The 20,009-nt window shown below is 40.7% G+C and overlaps 1 protein-coding gene and 1 non-coding gene across 2 annotated transcripts in view; both read left to right on the top strand.

The window, feature by feature from the left end:
* The window catches only part of LOC145785985 (limulus clotting factor C-like), a 75,479-nt gene that overhangs the window by 49,020 nt on the left and 6,450 nt on the right, over positions 1 to 20,009 (top strand). Inside the window, exons 11-19 of the mRNA XM_082597678.1 lie at positions 5,626 to 5,782; positions 6,763 to 6,913; positions 9,363 to 9,702; positions 10,044 to 10,192; positions 11,984 to 12,119; positions 12,940 to 13,064; positions 15,455 to 15,656; positions 16,086 to 16,239; positions 19,745 to 19,895. Coding sequence (XP_082453804.1) covers positions 5,626 to 5,782; positions 6,763 to 6,913; positions 9,363 to 9,702; positions 10,044 to 10,192; positions 11,984 to 12,119; positions 12,940 to 13,064; positions 15,455 to 15,656; positions 16,086 to 16,239; positions 19,745 to 19,895 — 1,565 coding nt within the window. The remainder of the gene's footprint in view (positions 1 to 5,625; positions 5,783 to 6,762; positions 6,914 to 9,362; positions 9,703 to 10,043; positions 10,193 to 11,983; positions 12,120 to 12,939; positions 13,065 to 15,454; positions 15,657 to 16,085; positions 16,240 to 19,744; positions 19,896 to 20,009) is intronic.
* LOC145786046 (U6 spliceosomal RNA) lies at positions 17,331 to 17,432 on the top strand. Its single transcript, XR_014291266.1, has one exon. It is a non-coding gene; the product is annotated as a U6 spliceosomal RNA (small nuclear RNA).

Genomic DNA, 20,009 nt, shown 5'->3' with positions numbered 1-20,009 from the left:
AAGGCGACCGCATCATGGAGAGGGGAAAAATAATTGTGCTTTTTCTAATGTTTTGTTTATTCTTTTCGTCACTTTCGCTCACATGACACGTAAAAATAAACCTAAAGAAAAAAGCCTATAGTGAAACTTTGCACATCAGAAAATAGTAGCGTTACGCGTTAGAGTTTTCCGACTCGTGCCCAGAGCATTGTGACGCAAGAAACCACACGACCTTGTTCGGCGGAAGTTAATCAGTTATGCGGCGTATCAAGCAGCTACACGGCGCTTTGACTCTTCAAGCGCAGGTCGTTGGTCTGATGAAAGCCTTTCAGAGTGACTTCGCTGAAATTTTAAAAAGCCTTCTCAACCGTAGCCATAGTTCTCAAAAATAGAAAGTTTTCGGACTCGTACCCAGAGCATTGTGACGTAAGAAGCCACACGACCTCATTCGGTGGAAGTTAATCAGTTATGCGGCGTATTATTTTGTTATTATTTATTTGCATCAGACACAATAAGTCCATAGAATTCAAATTTTTAACAATCATCATCATCATATTTAGTAGCTACACGGCGTCAAGTGCACGTTGTTGGTCTGATGAAAGCCTTTCAGAGTAACTTCGCTGAAATTTTAAAAAGCCTAAACCGTAGCTATGGTTCTCAAATGGCGAAGATTTATCAAGATAAAGGGATTAAGTATGACGATCGACGTTAAAACTGGTGTGTCCGCCGTGAGACTTAATTTGTCCGCCGAGATAGCTGCTCAGACCGGACACGTTTGTCCGCCGTCAACAAAAACGAATTTCGAGGCCTGTATATGGACGATCTGATATTCTCTGGAAATAGCCTTGATGAGGTCAGTGAGATTGCTAAACAAGCCATTGACTTGTTCGATAGCCGAGGCTTTAGTTTGGTGAAATGGAGTGCCAACAAAGGGGCGTTGGATGTTTTGTCGGACTTTAAAAAAGAGATGCTGGCTTCCTCCTTTCGCGATGTCGACCTCGAAAAAGACGACACAGACTTACCAGTAGCAAAAACTCTAGGTTGTGTGTGGCAAACCGAGTCAGATTCATTCTTCATTAAGTGCTCTCTCCAACCTTTAGAGAAGTACACACGTCGCTCAATGTTAAGCCAACTTGGCCAAAATTTCGATCCACTAGGGTTCGGCGCTCCATTCTTCCTTAAAGCTAAGTTAATTCTGCAGCGTTTGGCTATTGAAGGCCTCGATTGGGACACCGAAGTGCCACAAAGCTACATAAAAGATTGGAAGTCGTGGATTCATTCATTAGATTTACTAAAAGAATTTTCCATACCTAGATGGTATTTTGTAAACACAGAGCCGTGTTGTGCAGACGATGATATCGTATATCAGTTACATGGATTCAGTGATGCCTCCAATCACTCCTTTGCTTCCGTTGTGTATATACGTAGGCTGTGTAACGGAGTCCCTTGCGTATCCTTCGTTTTTGGCAAAAGTAGGGTTGTCCTCAAGCATCAAAGTGCATGGCCGATTGCCAGAAAGGAGCTTGTAGCCGCGCTTAATACTACGGAACTGTTAAACCAGGCAGCTAATGCACTACACCTGCCTGATCTTAGAAAACATTTCTGGTGTGACTCGAATACTGTCCTTCAGTGGATCAGAAATCCTGATTTACGATTATGCAAGTTTGTTACTCGTAGGTTAAATCGTATTTTACTCTTGTCAGAGGTGAGAGAATGGCATTTTTGTCCGACACATCTCAACTCGGCAGACGTTGGAACCAGACCGAATGCCATCACCAAAACAGGTTCCAGAGAGATGTGGTTGAGCGGTCCATCTTTTCTCATGCAGGAGGGCGAGGTCCCAACGGTGAATGGAGCAGATGCTGCTATTCGTAAAATGGAACTGTCGCCGGCGATAACGGTAAGTGAAAATGCAACTGCTGGCTCCATTAGCAAGATGATCGAAACCGCACCTACTTTGTACGTGTTGAAAAAAAGAGCCGCCTATCTTGTAGCTTTCACGGAGTTCATTGTATCCAAATGCAAGAAACATGGGTATGTAAAACCAAAGTTAAATGCATCCTATCTTGAGGACGCTTTAAATAGGGTTGTTTCTTACGTACAAAAAGTAGTGTATAGAGATTTGTTAAGTTGTGACGGCCTGCCGGAGTCGATCGATGTGGTAACAAAACGTCTTGCTTCGAGCGAAGCTGGCGCTGATAAACAGTGCCTGAAGGAGTTGCGCTCTCTAAAAAAGTATCGTCCTTGTGTGGACACACGGGGGAGACTTCGTATTGAAGGTCGATTGAGTAAGTCTCCCGAAATAACTGTCGATGCGAAGCATCCTCTTATTTTGCCTTCGAGGCACGCATTGACACGGCTAGTTGTCCTTGACGCTCATTGTGATAGCTATCACTGTGGTGTGCAACAGACACTGTTATCTACTCGTCAACGTTTTTGGATTGCAAACGGTAATTCCTCGGTGAAACACTATTTGCATGACTGCGCTCCATGTGCCTTAGAGAAAGCAAAGCCTATCAGGCAGCTTATGTCGGATCTACCATTACCACGAACCACGGCCTATAACAAACCCTTCTTCAACAGTGGCGTAGATTATTTTGGTCCAATGACGTTTGTGGAAGGAAGAAGCCAAAAGAAAGCATGGGGATTGTTATTTACCTGTCTTGCGAGTAGAGCAATCCATGTGGAACTTGTGACGTCACTATCTTACAGTGAATTTGTTTTAGCATTTACCAGATTTGTAGACTTGCGTGGATCTATACGTAACATGTACTCAGATAACGGGACCACATTTCAAGCGGCAGCTAAAAGACTACCAGAAATTTTGGAGTCTTCTGAAATTCAAACTTCTTTGCGAAAAAAGGGAATTAACTGGGAGTTCATTCCTCCGTATGCCCCGGCCCAGGGAGGGGCCTGGGAAGCAATGGTCAAGCAATTCAAAATTGCCTTTTCCCACGTTATTGGGAACTCATCACGGAAACCCAACTTTGTTGAACTTCTTACATTTACTGGTAGTGCCACAAGAATAGTCAACGAAAGACCTTTAGTCCCTGTCTGTGATGACCCTAAGGATTCTACTGTTATCACCCCAGCCGCCCTCCTTAACCCATTCTTGAGCCCATTTTCATCAGTAGGAAATCCTCATGACCGAGATGAGTTACGGAGAGACTATAGGTACAACCTGGCTCTATCTCACAGTTTCTGGGAGAAATGGATCTCTTTCTATTTACCTTCCCTGCAGGGTAGAAAAAAGTGGGCCAGTTTGGTGGAAAACCTACAGCCTGGCCAATTAGTGGTGGTTGGTTCTCCAGAAGATATAACTAAGAGAGGAAGGTACCGTCTGGGGAGAGTCCATGAGATCATCCCCCAAATTAGAAAAGGAAAACCGATTGTCAGGCGCGTCAGGGTGGCAGTCTCAGTGGTGGATGAGGCATCGGGTGAGGTCAAAGTGGACCTGGTCCTAAGGGATATATCGTGCGTTGCTCCTGTGGGGAATGCTTGACTGCGTTCAGGACCCGGCCACGCCCTGGTCTGTTGTTAGCTGGTGTCGTCGAGGCATCTGTACCACCCTTGCCTTTCATTTAAATTTGTAGTGTATTGTAGATATGTACCGCGCAAATCTGTTATTAACCTGCGTATTTCTATGTGTCATCCGCAGGACTCCAATATGCGTAACTCAACAACATGTCTTAGTAACGTATGCTCTACAGCAATCTCAGTCATCGGCCTCGTTATAAGTAGCTAGTTAGTTAGGCCTACTGTGTAATGCATTTGATTTGTTTGCTATTGTGTGTTTCATGCAAATGATGTAAATGCTAACCGTGTAAGTATTCGCAAGCGATCTCAGTAATTTGCGTCATTATAAGTAGCTAGTTAGGTACTGTGTAGTGCGTCTGAGTTGTTTGCTACTATGTGTGTCTCATGAAGCTAACGTAGATATTAATCGTTAATCGTGTAAGTATTCGCCAGGCCATTGTGGCCAGGGTGTCCAAGTGCCTTGCACTGCTATCAAAAGATAATCACCGTTTTTGTGTAGTTTTAATGTACATACTTTCTGTGTATTGCATGTCGGGAATCGACCCTTCTACTTCAACCTTTATTTAATTATGTGCCATAATTAGGGGCCGCAATGTTCCGGCGGGTCGATTGCCCTCTTGATTAGAATTGAAATTGTGATGAAATTTGTAACTTGGTTGGTTGAATTAAGCAACGTTGAATTTGCGTTCTTTCACTGTTATACGTTACGTGGCGCGCCTTCTGACCAAGACGTTTAATTTCTGATTGTCGCATTTGCCGCGTGCCGGGAGCCGTGGTTTCTGGAGAGTATTTGCCATTGTGTGTTGAGTTTCATTTCATTATCAAAAAAAGCAAGCTAGAGAAATGAATGTGTACCACGGATTTAAGTTGTCGTGTTAAAGCCATTGTAAGTTTATACAAAATCAGGTTTTTATCCCAACTCGCGCTCAATAAATCAAAAAACAACAAGAAACAATTGCAAGTATGATTCAGGCAGACCGAGGAGGGATTGTAGGTAGGCAGTGAGCACCTACTCATGTAACCACCTATATAATAGTTGTTTCCCAAAGTAGCAGGTCTAGTTAATAAAGAACAACTTGTTTAAATCAACTAAATCAATAATAACATTTATTACAGTCACAAAAAAGAATTTAATATACTGTATCAATTTACCTTTTTCAAAAAAAATTATAAAATTCTGATTTTTGGATGCTTGGATGCACATTGCAGAAAAAACGTGACATGCCCTTGAAGCCTTATCAATGAACTGTCAAATGAGTTTGGTTTCATCTTTCAGGAACTTTTCTTTAATTTTCCAGACGGAAATAATCATGAGTTAAAAAATTTACGAAAATACTCAAAAAACACACTTTTACAAATTTATGCCACAAAAACACGAGTTAGCTGCATGGTGCAATTTTTGTAGGCATTATTTTCACAGATCTTCCACCTAATAACAATATTTTTGACTAATATTTTTTGCACATTTCTGTAGGGGGGGTGTATCAAATTACCTTCCGTATCAAATTACCTTCCTTTCCCCTAATTGTAAAGTTGAAAGCATTAGGAAATAGTTAATCCAACTTCTTGACTGATTTCTATCTTGCTGTAGTTTGTCCGACGTGGCAATTTCAATTGAACATTTATTGACAACAACAGTATGTTTAAAAGAATGTTGGCATAGTTAGTCATTGTTCCGTGTAGAGTCTGGAATACTTTGATGTGTTGAACTGTTGATGCGCCGCACGAAGCAAATATATAATACACTTTCCAAAAATCCTGATGTCCGTGGACAAAAAGATTAAAGATTTAAGCAGCTAACGTAGTGCGTGACGTAGATGACGTAGTGCATGACGTAGGTCAGATAAAATAAAATACAATTATACCCGAAAAGTTCTGATAACATGGAATCGGCACGTTAGTTTTCATGAAGAAATTTGAAAATTGATGTTAACAATTTGTAGATTGCCACAGACATATACAACCAAGCAACCACACGGCATTTAACATTATGTTAAATGCCGTGTGGTTGCTTGGTTGTATATGTCTGTGGCTGAAGAAAGTAACCTCTTTACCAAAATTGTATTTGTAGATTGAAAATCAAATTTGTAGTGACATTTATATTTGCAGGAAATATCATCAATCCAAATGAAGCCAGATCGAGAGTACCGGCCACAGCGATCGGATTTGGAAGCACAGAACCACAAGAATTCCTCAGTTTCAATCCAACATTTAAGCTGCCTAAGAAGCTGCAGCAAGTCGCTCTTAATATTCAAAATGACCAGTAGTAAGATATATTGTAGTTTAGATCATGTTTTGCAAGACGTTTGCTATGAATACAAGTGGCAATTATCAGCAAACGAATTAGATATAAGACTTGTAGTTATTGTTTCCTCCTTGGTACTGGGTTCAAGTGATTAAAAAGAAGCTGTCATCTCGCATTGCATTACTGAAGCGTTTGAAAGCTTTCAGCCGGAAAAGCAAGAGTTGATACATTGCATACCGCCGCCTTGGCCCTTTTATTTCTCAACAGAGTATTGTGCGCCAGTTTGGTGCAGCAGTGCTCACTCGACACTATCCTCAACGGCGCCCTGTCCACTGGACGTCTGTGTCTTGGACCATCGGACAACCTTCATATTCCTTCTGGAATTTAACCTGCTGAATTTTGTTTCATTTCAAAGATAGAAGCCACTCTGTTTCTCGGTTAACTAGCACTAAAGCCTAATTATCTCCTTACTCAAAGGCCTTTGCCCTCTTGCACTCTCTCGGTCGGCTAAAATTTAGACAATCAATCGAACCAGCCCCTCAAATCCTGTTCAGCATAGCTGACAAACAAAACATCTCTGCTAGAAATTGGAAGGACCAATAAATTGAAACCTCTGCTACTCTCCAGTGATGAGAACGCTGTGGAGTTGTTGTGCTGGAGTAACAATTGTTGAACAGTTGGTTAATCTTAAGGCTTACAAAGTCATAGTCGGGATTAGTTGCGAAAAAATGGTAGACTAGAATGATAGAATGATTTTAATATTGTTATCCATCAGCAGTTCGATTTTATAACTTCAGAAATACTGTGTAGGCCAATTTGCAGGCAAAGATTGAAATGTTCTGTGCGTGGCTGTGTGGTGCTGGTATCAGACCGACTGTAGAAAATTTGGCCTGTTTTCTACCCGCAGAGGTCACAAGTCTTGGCGTTCGGAGACCCTTTGTCCACGTGGTCTTAGTCTTTTTTTTTGGCTCTGATTAATTCGTTTTTCTAAATACTTTCAGCTGCCGAAATTTTTCTGATGAACATATAGATTGGCAAGGCAGACCATCCATTCCTTATACTGACAGAATGTTATGCGCTAGCAATACTGGAAGTGAACCCGGAAGCATAGATACCTGTCTTGGGGATAGTGGTAGCCCTTTGATGAGAAAGGTATGCAATCTACTTATGCAGCCAAGAACGTAGGCTTTTTACGTGGCCCACAGGGTTTCAGGATAATGAAGTGTTTTCCTTAAAAATCTCGATTCGCTTTTTTTTCTCTTACAACTAGGTTACACTTCTATCAACAATGAGAAAGTTACCTCATAACATTTACTTTAGGCTACCGTGTTCAAATGTGTAACTATGTTATTTTTCAGCAAATTTAAAATCAATTACTCTCTAAAAACCACAGCCTGTTTCACCTTATTAGAATCATCAGAAGTTATTCAAACAGTATCTATATTGACTTACAGTAAAATTATAATAAATTAAATAAAAATTTATAATTGAACATTAATAATAAATGCATAATAATAATAATTATTCATAAAGTCAATATCAATAATAATAATTAACTTAAATAGAATTTATTTAGGCTTACAGTAAGTGTATAACAGTGCTTCCTTTCTTAAGGATTGCAATAACCTTTTCGTTACACTCACTCTACAACAGGAGTGAAAAACTTGACAACTTCGCCTAGAGTCTGGCAAGACAATAATTATTTAATCGCGTTCAGCTGAATAGTGAAAAGTTTAGGTTTTTATCAGGATTATCATTTCAAGCAGTAGTTACAACATACATCAGATGAATACGAAAGTAAAAGCAGAAGCATACAAGTTGCCATATTGCTTCACTGACGTTTCACCCACCATGACTTTGGGCATCCTCAGAGCGAATAACATACAAAATTAAATTGACGCAGTTATATACTGCAGTATACTGTTGAAGGCCAGAAAAAAAAGTAGAACATATATTATTTCAAATAGTGACCAAGAAATGTGCGAAATCTCTGCTGAAACCATGTAAAGCTTTATTATTTTGTGTGACAGGCTTCATACCTACTTTGGAAGAGTAGAAAACGTCCACGTAATTCCATTTCATCTCGAATATTCTCAACTGCTTCTTCTTGCTTTTGAGATCGCTGCAGGTCGTGTTATTAAATCTAGGCACACCATCCAATGCATTGTGTGTTCATCGAGCGTTGTTAGATCAACATATCTATCCTGGAGTCGGTACACAGGACGTTGGTAGATAATTTAGTATGCAGTTTGAGAACCTGAGCCACATGCACAAGATGGTGAGTCGGCGAGTCCCCATTGAAACATGTTGCTATTGAAACAACCCACCCCAGTTTGCAAGCGATTGAGCAAAGAGCAAGGAACAAGGTGACTCAAGTTGAAGTGACTCATGTTGACTCAAGGGAACTTGACTCAAGTTGGCTCAAGGGACTCAAGTTGCCAACCTCCTCGTGATGAGCTCTAGTATTTCACCTTTTTTAAGCGAATGGCAACAACCAGAGACCGCAACTCACAGGACACATGGGCGGTAAAACGATCAACCCTCGGTCCCGGTGTCCAACGAGAGAACTCATCCTCCTGATCCTGGGCAAATGCATTTTTCAATGCAGTCAGTTCCACCTGTCGTAAGGGTTGGAGTAACATTGTTGCAGTCAAACGTGGAAGGCCTTACGAAAGCTAAATACAACATCTAACACAAGAGCATAACGTAACAGCAATCTTCCCACAAGAAACCCACAGCACAGAAATATCGAAGTCAAACATCAATGGATCTACCTTGGCAGCTTGCACCAATAGCAACATTCAAGGAATAGCCACATATGTGAGGAACTCTGCTAAGTGGAAATCAATTGCTTCATCTTACTCTGACTGTGAAGTTGAATGGACAGTGGACACCCACTTATATTGAAGGCACATCTGTGATCTCAGGCACATCTTCACCATGCATGTATGCCGATGACTTCAATTCCCACGCACAACCTGGGGCTAGCCTACTGCCATTCAAACGCAGATGGCATAACTCTTGCATCATGAGCATCAGTCACTGGTGTCCAGTTGCTGTTCAACCCAAAAGAACCAGACAACTTTTTGTCAGGAAGATGGAAAACAATAAACTAATCGGACCTGGCCTTTGCCAGCCTAAAATGACCTTTACCAGATCGAAGCATCCCTAGACTCTTTCCTAAGTCTCAACATAGGTTTTATGTTAAATCAGCCTTTACCGAGACAGCCATTTTATCTGGCCCCAATCTGGTAAAGATCTGAACCGGATAAAGTGGTTGTTTTGTGCTATTCAACGTAGAAAACAACCCCTTGCATATCTCTTAGTGTCTATTTGAAATAATGCTTCACGTTTGTCTCTTACCTTCAGCAGCACTGCAGTAGGCTATACAACTTTGTTAATTTTATTTTATATGATATTCGCTCTGAGGATGCGCATTGTCATGGTGCGCGAGACGTCAGCGAAGCAATATGGCAACTTGCATGTTTCTGCTTTTACTTTCGCATTTCTCAGGTGAACGTTGCAACTACTGCTAGAAACGATAATGTTCAGCCAGTAGGCTTTACACCAACCAACAGAAAACATCCGCCATTTTTACTAGATCGTTATTCAATCTGGCCGAAGCTGTTGGGTCCAAATTGGGTTGACAAGTTGGGGAGTTGGATGTGCACAAACTGCTGTAGTAAAGGGCGTTGAAACTAGCATACCCAGCTACTTCGCTAATCTTCTTGATCTTATCCCATGGGTTAAACGAAACATGCAACTTCGTTGCGTTGTTCCCAAGCCCCCCCAGTTTGGATCGGTATCTATTGCATCTGATTTTGCTGATGTTGGCAGTAATTTAGTTTATTCTTGCAATGATGGGTATGGCATTGAGGGCCAATCCGTTTCAACGTGCCTTGATAATGGAACATGGTCTAGTGGTCCACCGGTTTGCAAAGGTAGGTTTTTGCACATCAATATTAAATACTTCACTATACATGTTCGTTGTTTTACTGGCATGAAATAAAACATAAGATAGCATTTCAAATCCCCAACCTTTGCCAATGCAATGATAAACATACAGGACAGGTGGAACATCACTAGTCTTAGTTTTGGTTTGCGGTAGAAAATAATTTTCATTACTTTTTAACTTTTTTGAAATTGAACAGCATCTAATCTTCGTGTAATTTATACTAAAATAAAAACAATTTTTTTATTGCAAAAGCAATGAGTGGTTTCAATTTGTGATGGTGGTATTAAAGTGTATTACAAAAGCATTGAAATTGACGATTTTTGTCAGATTTCAATAAATGTGGACAAGCTGGTGACGTAGGAAACATAGGAAGCAGAGCGAGAGTCCGGCGCGCAATTGGAGGTGAAGACGCCAAACGAGGAGCTTGGCCTTGGCAAGTTCTGATCAGTTTAACTGGAGGAACAGATATTTTCTTGGTAAAGCTGAGCTGCAATACGTTTTAGACTTATGCTTAAAATTATTTCTTAATTCTTGTCAAATAAAATATTTTCTCTACAGTTTAAGATTAATTTAAAGGTCATTGGACACAAGAAATTATGAGTGATAAAATTTCAAAGTGAGTACTGGACAAGGGGAGAAGATTGAAACTAGCTTGGAATAACGAAACAGGTTCGGTGTCTATTTTGAAGACTGAAAATGTTAAAAGAGCAAATTGAATTTTTTCATTTATAACCCTTGTTAGCTTAAATCTTTTTTGCTTTTCTATTGTCCAAGGGTGGAGGGGTTCTGCTTTTTACTCCCCATGAGCGGTTGTGATGTCTCGAGCTATATGTTAGAACAGATGTCGAGCAGCCAATGCATTGATTGACCATTCACTTTGCACAGGCATTGCACAAAATTGGTTGCGTGATGGACATCGCTGTTGATGATGTGATCTGCGGTATGTTCTTTCTTACGGCGCTCACTGATCGTGGGTGATGTCATCATGCAATCATTTGTGCACTTTGGAGCGGAATAATCTGACACCAGCAGTGCGCAGACGCTTGCGCAGCACCCAGGCCTTTCTTGGCAAAAGCATTCGGGTTTAGTAGAAGCCAATGTCAATGAAGCTTTGAAGTCTTGTAGAGTTCTTCTACCACGCCAAGATTCATTGGTGGTTTGTTCAGTTAGTCGCAGGGGACGATGTTGGGAATGTGGAAACTTCTTCAGCGCAAACCTGTCAGAAAAAAAGCTTTTCTTTCCTCGCATGTGATTAAAAAGGCCAGACCAAGATTTATACCCGCTGCCCAACGTCGAGACCAGAAAATTTTGAACCTTTCTGTTTGTAGAGAATGACGAAGTTGTTTGCTTCTCAAGTGGTCACATTTTCCTCGTTGTTGCTAGTGCGCTTGCAACCCTATTCAGAGTTATTGTGCTAGTAGTTGAAATTGCCAGCGTAAATGGTAGGTGAGAAAAATCTGGGTTTTGGTGAATTTAAGCATGAAAATAGTGGATTGTATACATTGATAATGTTGTATATTGCAAGGTCAAACCCGGACTATTAGGCCTAATCAAGAAGAATCTAGTTTATGCTCTTGTAGACGAACGTGGCAAGGCCATGCTTTCTGCTTTGGATAGACCCAGCTAGTGAGTTGTGTAAAATTATTAGCTTTTCTGCAGAAGTGCAGAGAAAGAAAATAAGAAGAGCTCGGTTCTTATCGAGATATTTCTGGATGTGATACCCTTGGCGTTCAGCTGTAAGATGGTGGGATGACGGTGCTTGTCGACAGTGAAACTGCCTCGCTCCAAAAAAGTGGTTGGCGAGAAGTCAGCTGAAGGTTCCGAATAAAATTTCGGTTTCGACAGTCTTCCTGTTGTATTTTCGTGCAACTTACAAGCGGAGACATTTGAAAGTGATTAATTTCCATTCAGCGACATTCACAAAACTCAGGCGCTGGTACACCAAGGCTTGTTTGATGGGCAAGATACAACATCGATGAGCCATCAATGTAGTTGTAACCAAATAATCTTGCATCTTGCGTTTATTGGCATAAAACTTACACTTTTCTAACTTTTTTATTTAATAAAATTTTATTGAAAATATAATACTAATAGTTTGCTAATACAATCCCAACATTTTCGAAGATAAATCGTTATGTATGAATGGTAAACATGAATTGCTTTAAAAAAGAAGACCACTGCGTTTAATTTTACTATAAAGCCGCAATTCTCACGTGGCAAAAAACAATTCTATTGTTTAATTAACCACTTATCGTTATACGTTTTAGACTTACAGAAAACCCAACGTTCATGGCGGAGGTTCTATTATCAACAACAAATGGATTTTGACAGCATCGCATATGTTTGAACACATTTCTAATCAACGCAATCCTCGGTGGTTCATGGACTTTCGCTTAACACTTGGTAGGCAAAAACCTACAAACAGAAACGAAATCTAATTTACTGTACAGTTTCTTGATCTTGAAGACAGGTAAAAAGTTCCAACAAAAAATTTTAAAGTAAAAAAATTGCTTTTACCAAACGTCCTCCAAATTTCATAAAAAAGTGTTGTCAAAAAGCTTAAAATCAAAATATCCAGCTTGACAGACCTTTGAGTTTGAAATAGAGATTTTTGAAACTGACATAATGTGACTTTTGCACTTTCATAGCCGTTGCGAGAGGCAAATTTGCGTTTGGTAGCAATGATACTTTCCAAGCCCCAAAAACAAGACACCTGACAAAATGCACTGTAACAAACATATGCGTTTTTTCTTTAACTTCTCTGATCCTTGATGAGATCCAACCCTAACATCGTCTGAAAGTAGACCTGTCCGCTGCATTGCTGAGTTATGAGAACCCTGGAACGGCAATCGAAAGTGCGCCGGTTCGACACCGCTCAAGAGCATACGGCTGTGTCTGTGGCTGGACACTTAAAGGCTTTCCTGAAGGTGGACACGAAGATTGGTTTCCTTGCCTTGCCGTACACTTAATCTAAATCTTCAACCACCGGGTGTAAGCCTGGATACGACAAACAGTAGACCTGTCCTTTGAATCTCCCTATCAATGCTACTGCTCCTTTTACAATTATTTAGTAGGCTACTCCTTTTTTTACTAATCTCTACAATAATATCTCCTTTAGGCTTCAGTCTGAGTCTGACAATACAACACTAAATCTAATAATGATATCTAAATTATCAATCTAATAATAACGCAGTTGCCTTTACAATATATCATTGTTCCTCAGGTTTACATCGTCGGCCAACAAGGCGATCTGATGTCCTTCCATCCACTGTCCAAGTATATGCAATCGAACGGGTAGTCCTACACTCACAATTCTCTGCAAGAACATTTGACTACGATGTAGCATTGGTGAGATTACATCCTACTGTTAAAAGAAGCTTAATTACAGCTCGCCATATGAGCCTACAAACATGTAATCGAGACATATCAACGGTAGGATGTCCCATTTTCGGGCAACATTTCACGAAAAATAAGCTTGGGTCATATTCTAACTGGATTTCACTACAGAGTTATTAATTAATCAACACGTTTTCAAAGCGTTATTTTTTATTATGACCACATCTAGCAAATTTTGCACGGGTGGGCGTAGCCTACCTCGAGAACGGTATAAGAGCTAAAAAGCTGGAACTTGTACCAAACTGACTGGAAGGATCAATTTGCTATCTGCTTACAATGCATTGTTAAGCGCTAATTGCAACAGAAAACGAGCTATTTAGAAAAGCTATTTTTTGTCCATTTTCGTCTAAAAAATAACATTAAACCAAAACGTAAAGGCGGTGAAATGGCGCAGCGAATAAAGTTCTCCCTTTCAAAATTACGCAATACTGGTTCAAGTACCAACCACTAGTCGTTGAGGAACACCACTCACCTCCGAAGTAAACTTAACACTCTTATCATTACCTAAGTTAAGCTTTATTAAAATAATAAACACAACTACATCTGTAACGGAAGTATAGACTACACCATTAGCTTTCTTGCACCATGCTACAACAATAGAACTGAAACCAGCGCAGAATAATAATAATACAGTAATAATGTAAAGGTTATATATATATTGTCAGGCGATGTCATTGTAAAATTTTGTCAAATCAGTTAATTAATAGATTATGTGAAGTAGGCTAGTTCTTCCCTTTCGGCACGGTTGTTGATCTTTAGACTCTGTCTACATATGAAAATGGCCTTTTTGAAGCGCAGTGCAATTGAAAGCAGAACGACGCGGTGCAATTGCGTTTCAAAGAGGCCATTTTCATAAGTAGACAGTGTTCAAAGATCAATGTTTATAATGAAATCGCCTGACAACACATAAACTCAACAGCAAAACTGTGGCAGCAGTTTTCCACCTCCACAATCGGGAAGCTGATCGTGAGCTACACGTCCAGAACAACGGAAAATCTCTATCCTTATGCCACGAACCAAGATATCTTGGGGTGACACTGGACAGATCGCTCACATACCGCCACTGTTTGGTGTCATTGCGCAAGAAACTGACATCCCGCGCTGTGCTACTCAAGCGCCTACCGGGCTCTATCTGGGGGAGCAGAGCTGACACATTGCGAATAGAAGCCTTAGTCCTTGTTTAGTCTTCAGCAGAGTACTGTGCACCTGTTTGGTACCGCAGTGCTCACTGCCATAACATCGACACTGCCACAAACAGCGCCCTGGGCACAGTGACCGGATGCCTGCGTCCCACACCATTGGGCAATCTCCCCATTTTCGTTGGCATCCAACCCCCCTGAGCTTTGTCGCGAAGAAGCCACTCTGTCTCTTGGTCGGCGGGCACTGGAGCCTAACCACCTTCTCCACCACAAGATCTCTGCGCTCCCAAACGAGCACCCCGTCGACTGAAATCAAGACCTCCATTCGTGCCAGCCGCTCAACTTCTGGTCAACGAAGATGATGAACAAGACATCTCTGCGGCTACTTGGGCGGACCACAAATGGAATTCTGAATGGACGTCAAGCACCACCAGACTCCATTCGTTCATCCCCGACGCCGACACACGCTCCATCGGCCTGACACTACCAAGACAGGCATGGGTGCGCCTCAACCGTCTCCTTTCGGGCGTCGGGCTTTTCCGCTCAATCATGCACCAATGGAGAATGGCCTCTTCCTGTGAATGTGGTGTCGAGGAACAGACCGCAGACCACATCATCAATGACTGTACCCTCTTCAAGCCACCTAACGGAGTGGAAGGTCTGCGTGTTATGGATGATGAAACCAAGGACTGGTTGCTCTCTACTAGCCTTCCAGTTTAGTCCGGGAACATTGTGAATCTGGGGTGGTAAAAGGATAGACCCTCGACCCCAGAGGCTCACACGACGACGACGATAAATTATAACAATTATGTTAAGTTTGTAAACTGGTGAGATGTCGAAGCATCATGGTAAAATTGATTTTCTCATATAACTGCACATTTTTGCCCAAATTCACAACCTTTTTTTCAGAAGGGGGGCGACCGCCCCCACCCTACTCTACCCCCCTATCTCCTACAGCTATGGCTACTGCCACAGCGAACTTGTAGCATCAGGCGGAAACATGTCGTTAGTATCCACATTGTGAAGTACCGCCTTTTACTTTGGATGCAATTACCAATTGGATGCAATTAAGTGCTGCCAAATGTTTTCAATTTATTTTTCAAAATTGATGTTTTATATTTTCCGTTGAGATGACGTTAAAGTTAGAATACTATAACATTACCCTCCATCAGTTTGTTATTAATTACAAGAACTTACTTTCAGATAAAAGTTGGTCAAAGATTTAGTGGGACCACCGGTCGATGGCTTCCTATTGGTCCTGCTTCAGATGTCACTATTCAATTCACGAATTTTGTGAGACCAATATGCTTGCCTTGCATGAGCAACAGTTGCATTGGAGCAGAGTTGAAAAGGGAAGGAATCTTAAGTGGAAGAGAGACTGACGCAGAAAGATGCAGGATTGAAAGTGAGGAGCTATCGGAAGCTGCCGTAAATCGGGAATTCAATCCTATCAAGTTGTTGATAGGATTGATCATCGCTCTATCTCTCTACTCTATCATCTGTCTTATATCATATTCGAAAATTATCTCTTTCTCAAAGCAATGCTGTAAATGTTTGAAATTTAGTTTAATTCATATGAACCTTTGATAGACTTATTTGTACCTTGCTGGTTGCAGGGTTGGAAGTAGCGACTACTTGTCACTATTCGATAGCGCTGTTCGTTGCTGTCTGAATATTTTTTTTTCGTGTTCGCGTGTATATATTTTTTTGAGTTTGCGGGTTGCTTGTTTTTGATCTTTCCAAACGGCCTACACAAATAGTTAGCATATAAACTATGGCAAATTTATCAACCAATTGACCTATTTATAATTTTTTTCGTTTTTTTTCACTTCAGAGACTTTCTTATTGCGTGGATCCGGCAGTAACAATGCCAATGCTGTTGTTACTGGTTTTGGTTATACCAAACCGCAGAGTGAGCAAACTTTTTCTGAGCAGCAGTTACCGCAACAGTTGCAACAACTTCTCCTTCAAGTTAGAGATGATCTCCAGTGAGTATTCTGGAAAAACTCGACTTAACACTTTGTAGCTGCACTGTTTTAATACACTTATCTTTTTGTGAGTGTTAATCACGTGTATGTGCTTCCTCAGTTGCATTTTATTTAGACCAGGGGTCACCAACCTTTTTTGCATGCGGGCCACTTTGGCACTAAGGAGAGCTGTGGCGGGCCGCACTAATAAAATGTTAGGTAGGTTGACTCTTATGCTAGAAAAGAACGCATTTCGTACCCAGTATCCAGCGTTACATGTTGTTCACATTTATGTTAGAATACCGCAGCAACAAAATTAATCGAACAACGCTACTGCCAGGCCAAGCTCCTTTTACAACACTTTTGACTTTTTTAATAATGCCCAATAAACGAGGCCACTTCTTTTGTGCACTTATAGCGAGGCGAGCGGTTTCATCAGAATATTCATCGCCAAGCAAGAGTGGTGTTGTTACTTCGCTTCGCAAAAGATATATTGCAATTAACAGTTTCAGTAAACAGGGAAATGTTTGACACATCGCAATACAGGCAACAGTAGTGACCTGCAAACATATCAGCGAAAAATAGGCTCCAATAACAGGGAAAAAGAAACCAGGTACCATGAAACGAACGCTTGTGGAACTCACCGAAAAATCGTAATTGGTTTGGTTTGGTTTGGTTTGGTTTTGAATCTTTATCCTCGGACTGACAAAGCCTTGATAGGTTATTCCTGGTACTTGTTCGCATACTTGTAGAGGCTCTTGACGCAGGGCCGGTTACCGAGATTGGCAGAGTGAAGTTTTCCGATTGTTGAAGTCTTGTTGCCGAGAAATTATTCCATTCACTAGGTGCCGCTGAATGGCGAGCAGTCCTGAAATGCGTTGCTCAAACGCACACCCCGAGAGTCGAACCAGCGCCGTGTGATCTTGAGCCCGGCGCGTAACCACTGAGCTATCGGGGCGGATTCATGAACAGTCTTCCCTCTAAAAAAGCAATGAGTTGGTTTTTCATCCTTTTTGTGAGAGTCTATAAAACCGTCTTTCTTTTATTATTGACAACTCTTGCGGTGCTTATCAGCATGGCAAGAATTGTTGATTAACACCATTTGGAAGTACTTTCTTTGGCAGAACATATACTAAAATTGGAACGATACAGAGAATATTAGCATGGCCCTACGCAAGTATGACAGCCAAAACCGTGAAGCGTTCCATATTTCTTAAAAAAAAACATTTTGCAGTACTAAGCTAAATATTTTCAATCAGAAAAATTCTCTAAATTTATATATAATATTTTGCCAATTTATTATAAATTGAGTTGGCACACCGACCTACTTTGCCAACAAAAACTTGCATAAAGGGAATACTGCTCGTGAAGCACAATAATGGTGAAACGCACACTAGTGTTTACATGACATTTGCAAACTTAAAATAAACAACCCTATGCTCACAGACAATTTCGAAATTCGAAAACAGACGTTTTGATCAACCACTGGGACAGTGTGGCTGGACATCGCATTGGAATAACTTTAAGCAACCCCCACTTAGAACTATAATCTTATTGGTCGGTCGGTGGAATCGTATGCAAAGCGAAAATATGCTTCTTGGAAAGTATTTTTTGCCTTCGTGCTCTTTCACTCCTCAAGAAAAGTATTTTTGGTTATACTTGTACGCTGATACCTTCCGCGGGCCGCAGCGATACACCGTGGCGGGCCGCATGCGGCCCGCGGGCCGCCATTTGGTGACCCCTGACTTAGACCAAATATTTACAACAGCTAGATGACACGCTATAATGCAAATTTAAAATTCGGTTTGGGGCAGTTCCCCATGTCTGATATTTGCCGAATTTTGGAATCGTCGGTCTGACTACCAGACAAGCCTCCTGCAACCAAAAAATGGTTGTTATCAAAAATGTCCGGGTCCAATGTCACTTCTTACTCGCCTTATGTTGGGCAAGGTGGACATTTGCTACTTTGAAATTTTAACGCGTATTATCTACCGCTACAACATGCAAAAAAAGAAGCTTCACCACCAATCGATCGTGCTACCGTTCCCAGTCTTATTCTTCAACAAATCGATCAGCTGTAGCCTAATTACCTTCACAAACTCCTCCATTGTGTTTTTGCAGTGGCGTATCCTGATTGGTTGAGCAAGGGAAGCAATAAAACTCGTGGGGGAATAGAGCGTGCCGAAGGCACGTGTTTTCTAGGGGGACCGGGGGCATGCTCCCCGGAAAAATTTTGCAAAATTACACTCAAATAATGAATTATACTGCTTTATGGAAACACTTTTAGGGTAATTTTTATATGAAATTTATTAGCAGATAAACAGCTATTAACTTATTAAAGGTAGCTCTTACACACGAACGGGCAAAGGGCAAAAATGCGACTATATTTAGAGAACACCAAAAACTCAGCTACAAAGTCAAGTCTAGCTTAGACCTCACATATCCTGTCTTATTCCAAAGTCTATCCAGCCAGGATAACAGTGTAAAGCCAACATTTGGCTCAAACTTTTGCTTACAAGGCCGATATTATAACCATAACAGTGCCCTAGATTTTCTCATTACATAGCTCACTGGCACAACATCCAACAGAGCAGAGTTGCCAGACTATAAAAAAGTCTTAAAGCCAAAATAATACAAAGAAAAGGCCAAAACAAGGAAAATATTAGACAAAAAAGGCCAAATGGATATATTTACCTGTTTCTATCAAAAATAATAAAATTTGCATATATATTTTATAACTTGTAGTGGATTTTATTAAATTGTAGCAAAAATAATTCTGAAAGTAGCCCAAAAAATAGCAAGTTAGCCTATAAAAGTAGCGGATGAGTTTTGATCCGCCACATTACGAGTATTAAACAAGTATAGAACATGTATTGAACAATGTTGAATATGGTTTCATCTGGTAAGGTTACAATATTAGAGAAATATTGATTATTATGCATTTTGAAAAGTTATTTAAAAAAAAACTAATTCGCGGAATTTGGCTAATCTGGCAACCCCGCGACTGGAAGCAATTTTTAAATCGCTTCCAGCGATTAGTTAAAAGAAACGTAAATTGCGAAAACTTTGCGCTGCTTTTTTCCTTTCTTTCAAACTTGTTTCTTCTTATTGCAAAAACGAGAGCAGCGGATGCAATACGAATCTTTGCTTCCGTTGGCTTCCAACTTTTTTAAAATTAAAACCGAGTTCAAAATCATACGGGGGGCATGAGTTAAAAACCGTTCTAAATCGCATTTAGGTAAAGAAAGTACGAAATCGTTTTACTGAAAAATATCAGCTTTTCTTTTTTCAATTTTGACAGGGGAAGCAATGCTTCCCTTGCTTCCATTGAAGATACGCCCCTGTGTTTTTGTTAATAATTCCGGCAGGATTTTATGCCATTCCCAGCATTCGGGTTAAATTAACTGTAAAAAAATCAGCTAAAAAAAAGATGAGCAGTAAACAACATTTGTTTACCAACGGCTCTAGTTATGAGTAAATAGCAATCTGTGGCTAACTAAAGTGACAACATTATTATTGTATTCAGTTGCACCACTGTTTCGAACCGCTATTTTGATTGGCCATCTCCTGAAAGTGCTATCCCATACACCCCTAGAATGCTCTGTGCGGACAGCTCACGAAACAAAAGGCTAGGTGATTCATGCCAAGGGGATGCCGGGGGTCCACTTGCACGAGAAGTAAGCTAACCTGTAAACATCTTTTGATTATTTGCAGAAGTGGGCATCCGCTACTTTTGTCTTAACTTATACTGACACAGAAAGCACTTTTGTGACGTCAAAATGACCTTGAAA

This window comes from Aplidium turbinatum, chromosome 16, assembly GCF_918807975.1.
Source record: "Aplidium turbinatum chromosome 16, kaAplTurb1.1, whole genome shotgun sequence".
Taxonomy (NCBI): domain Eukaryota; kingdom Metazoa; phylum Chordata; class Ascidiacea; order Aplousobranchia; family Polyclinidae; genus Aplidium; species Aplidium turbinatum.
The sequence above is the reverse complement of the archived record's forward strand: the minus strand, read 5'-3'. Positions and strand labels throughout refer to the sequence as shown.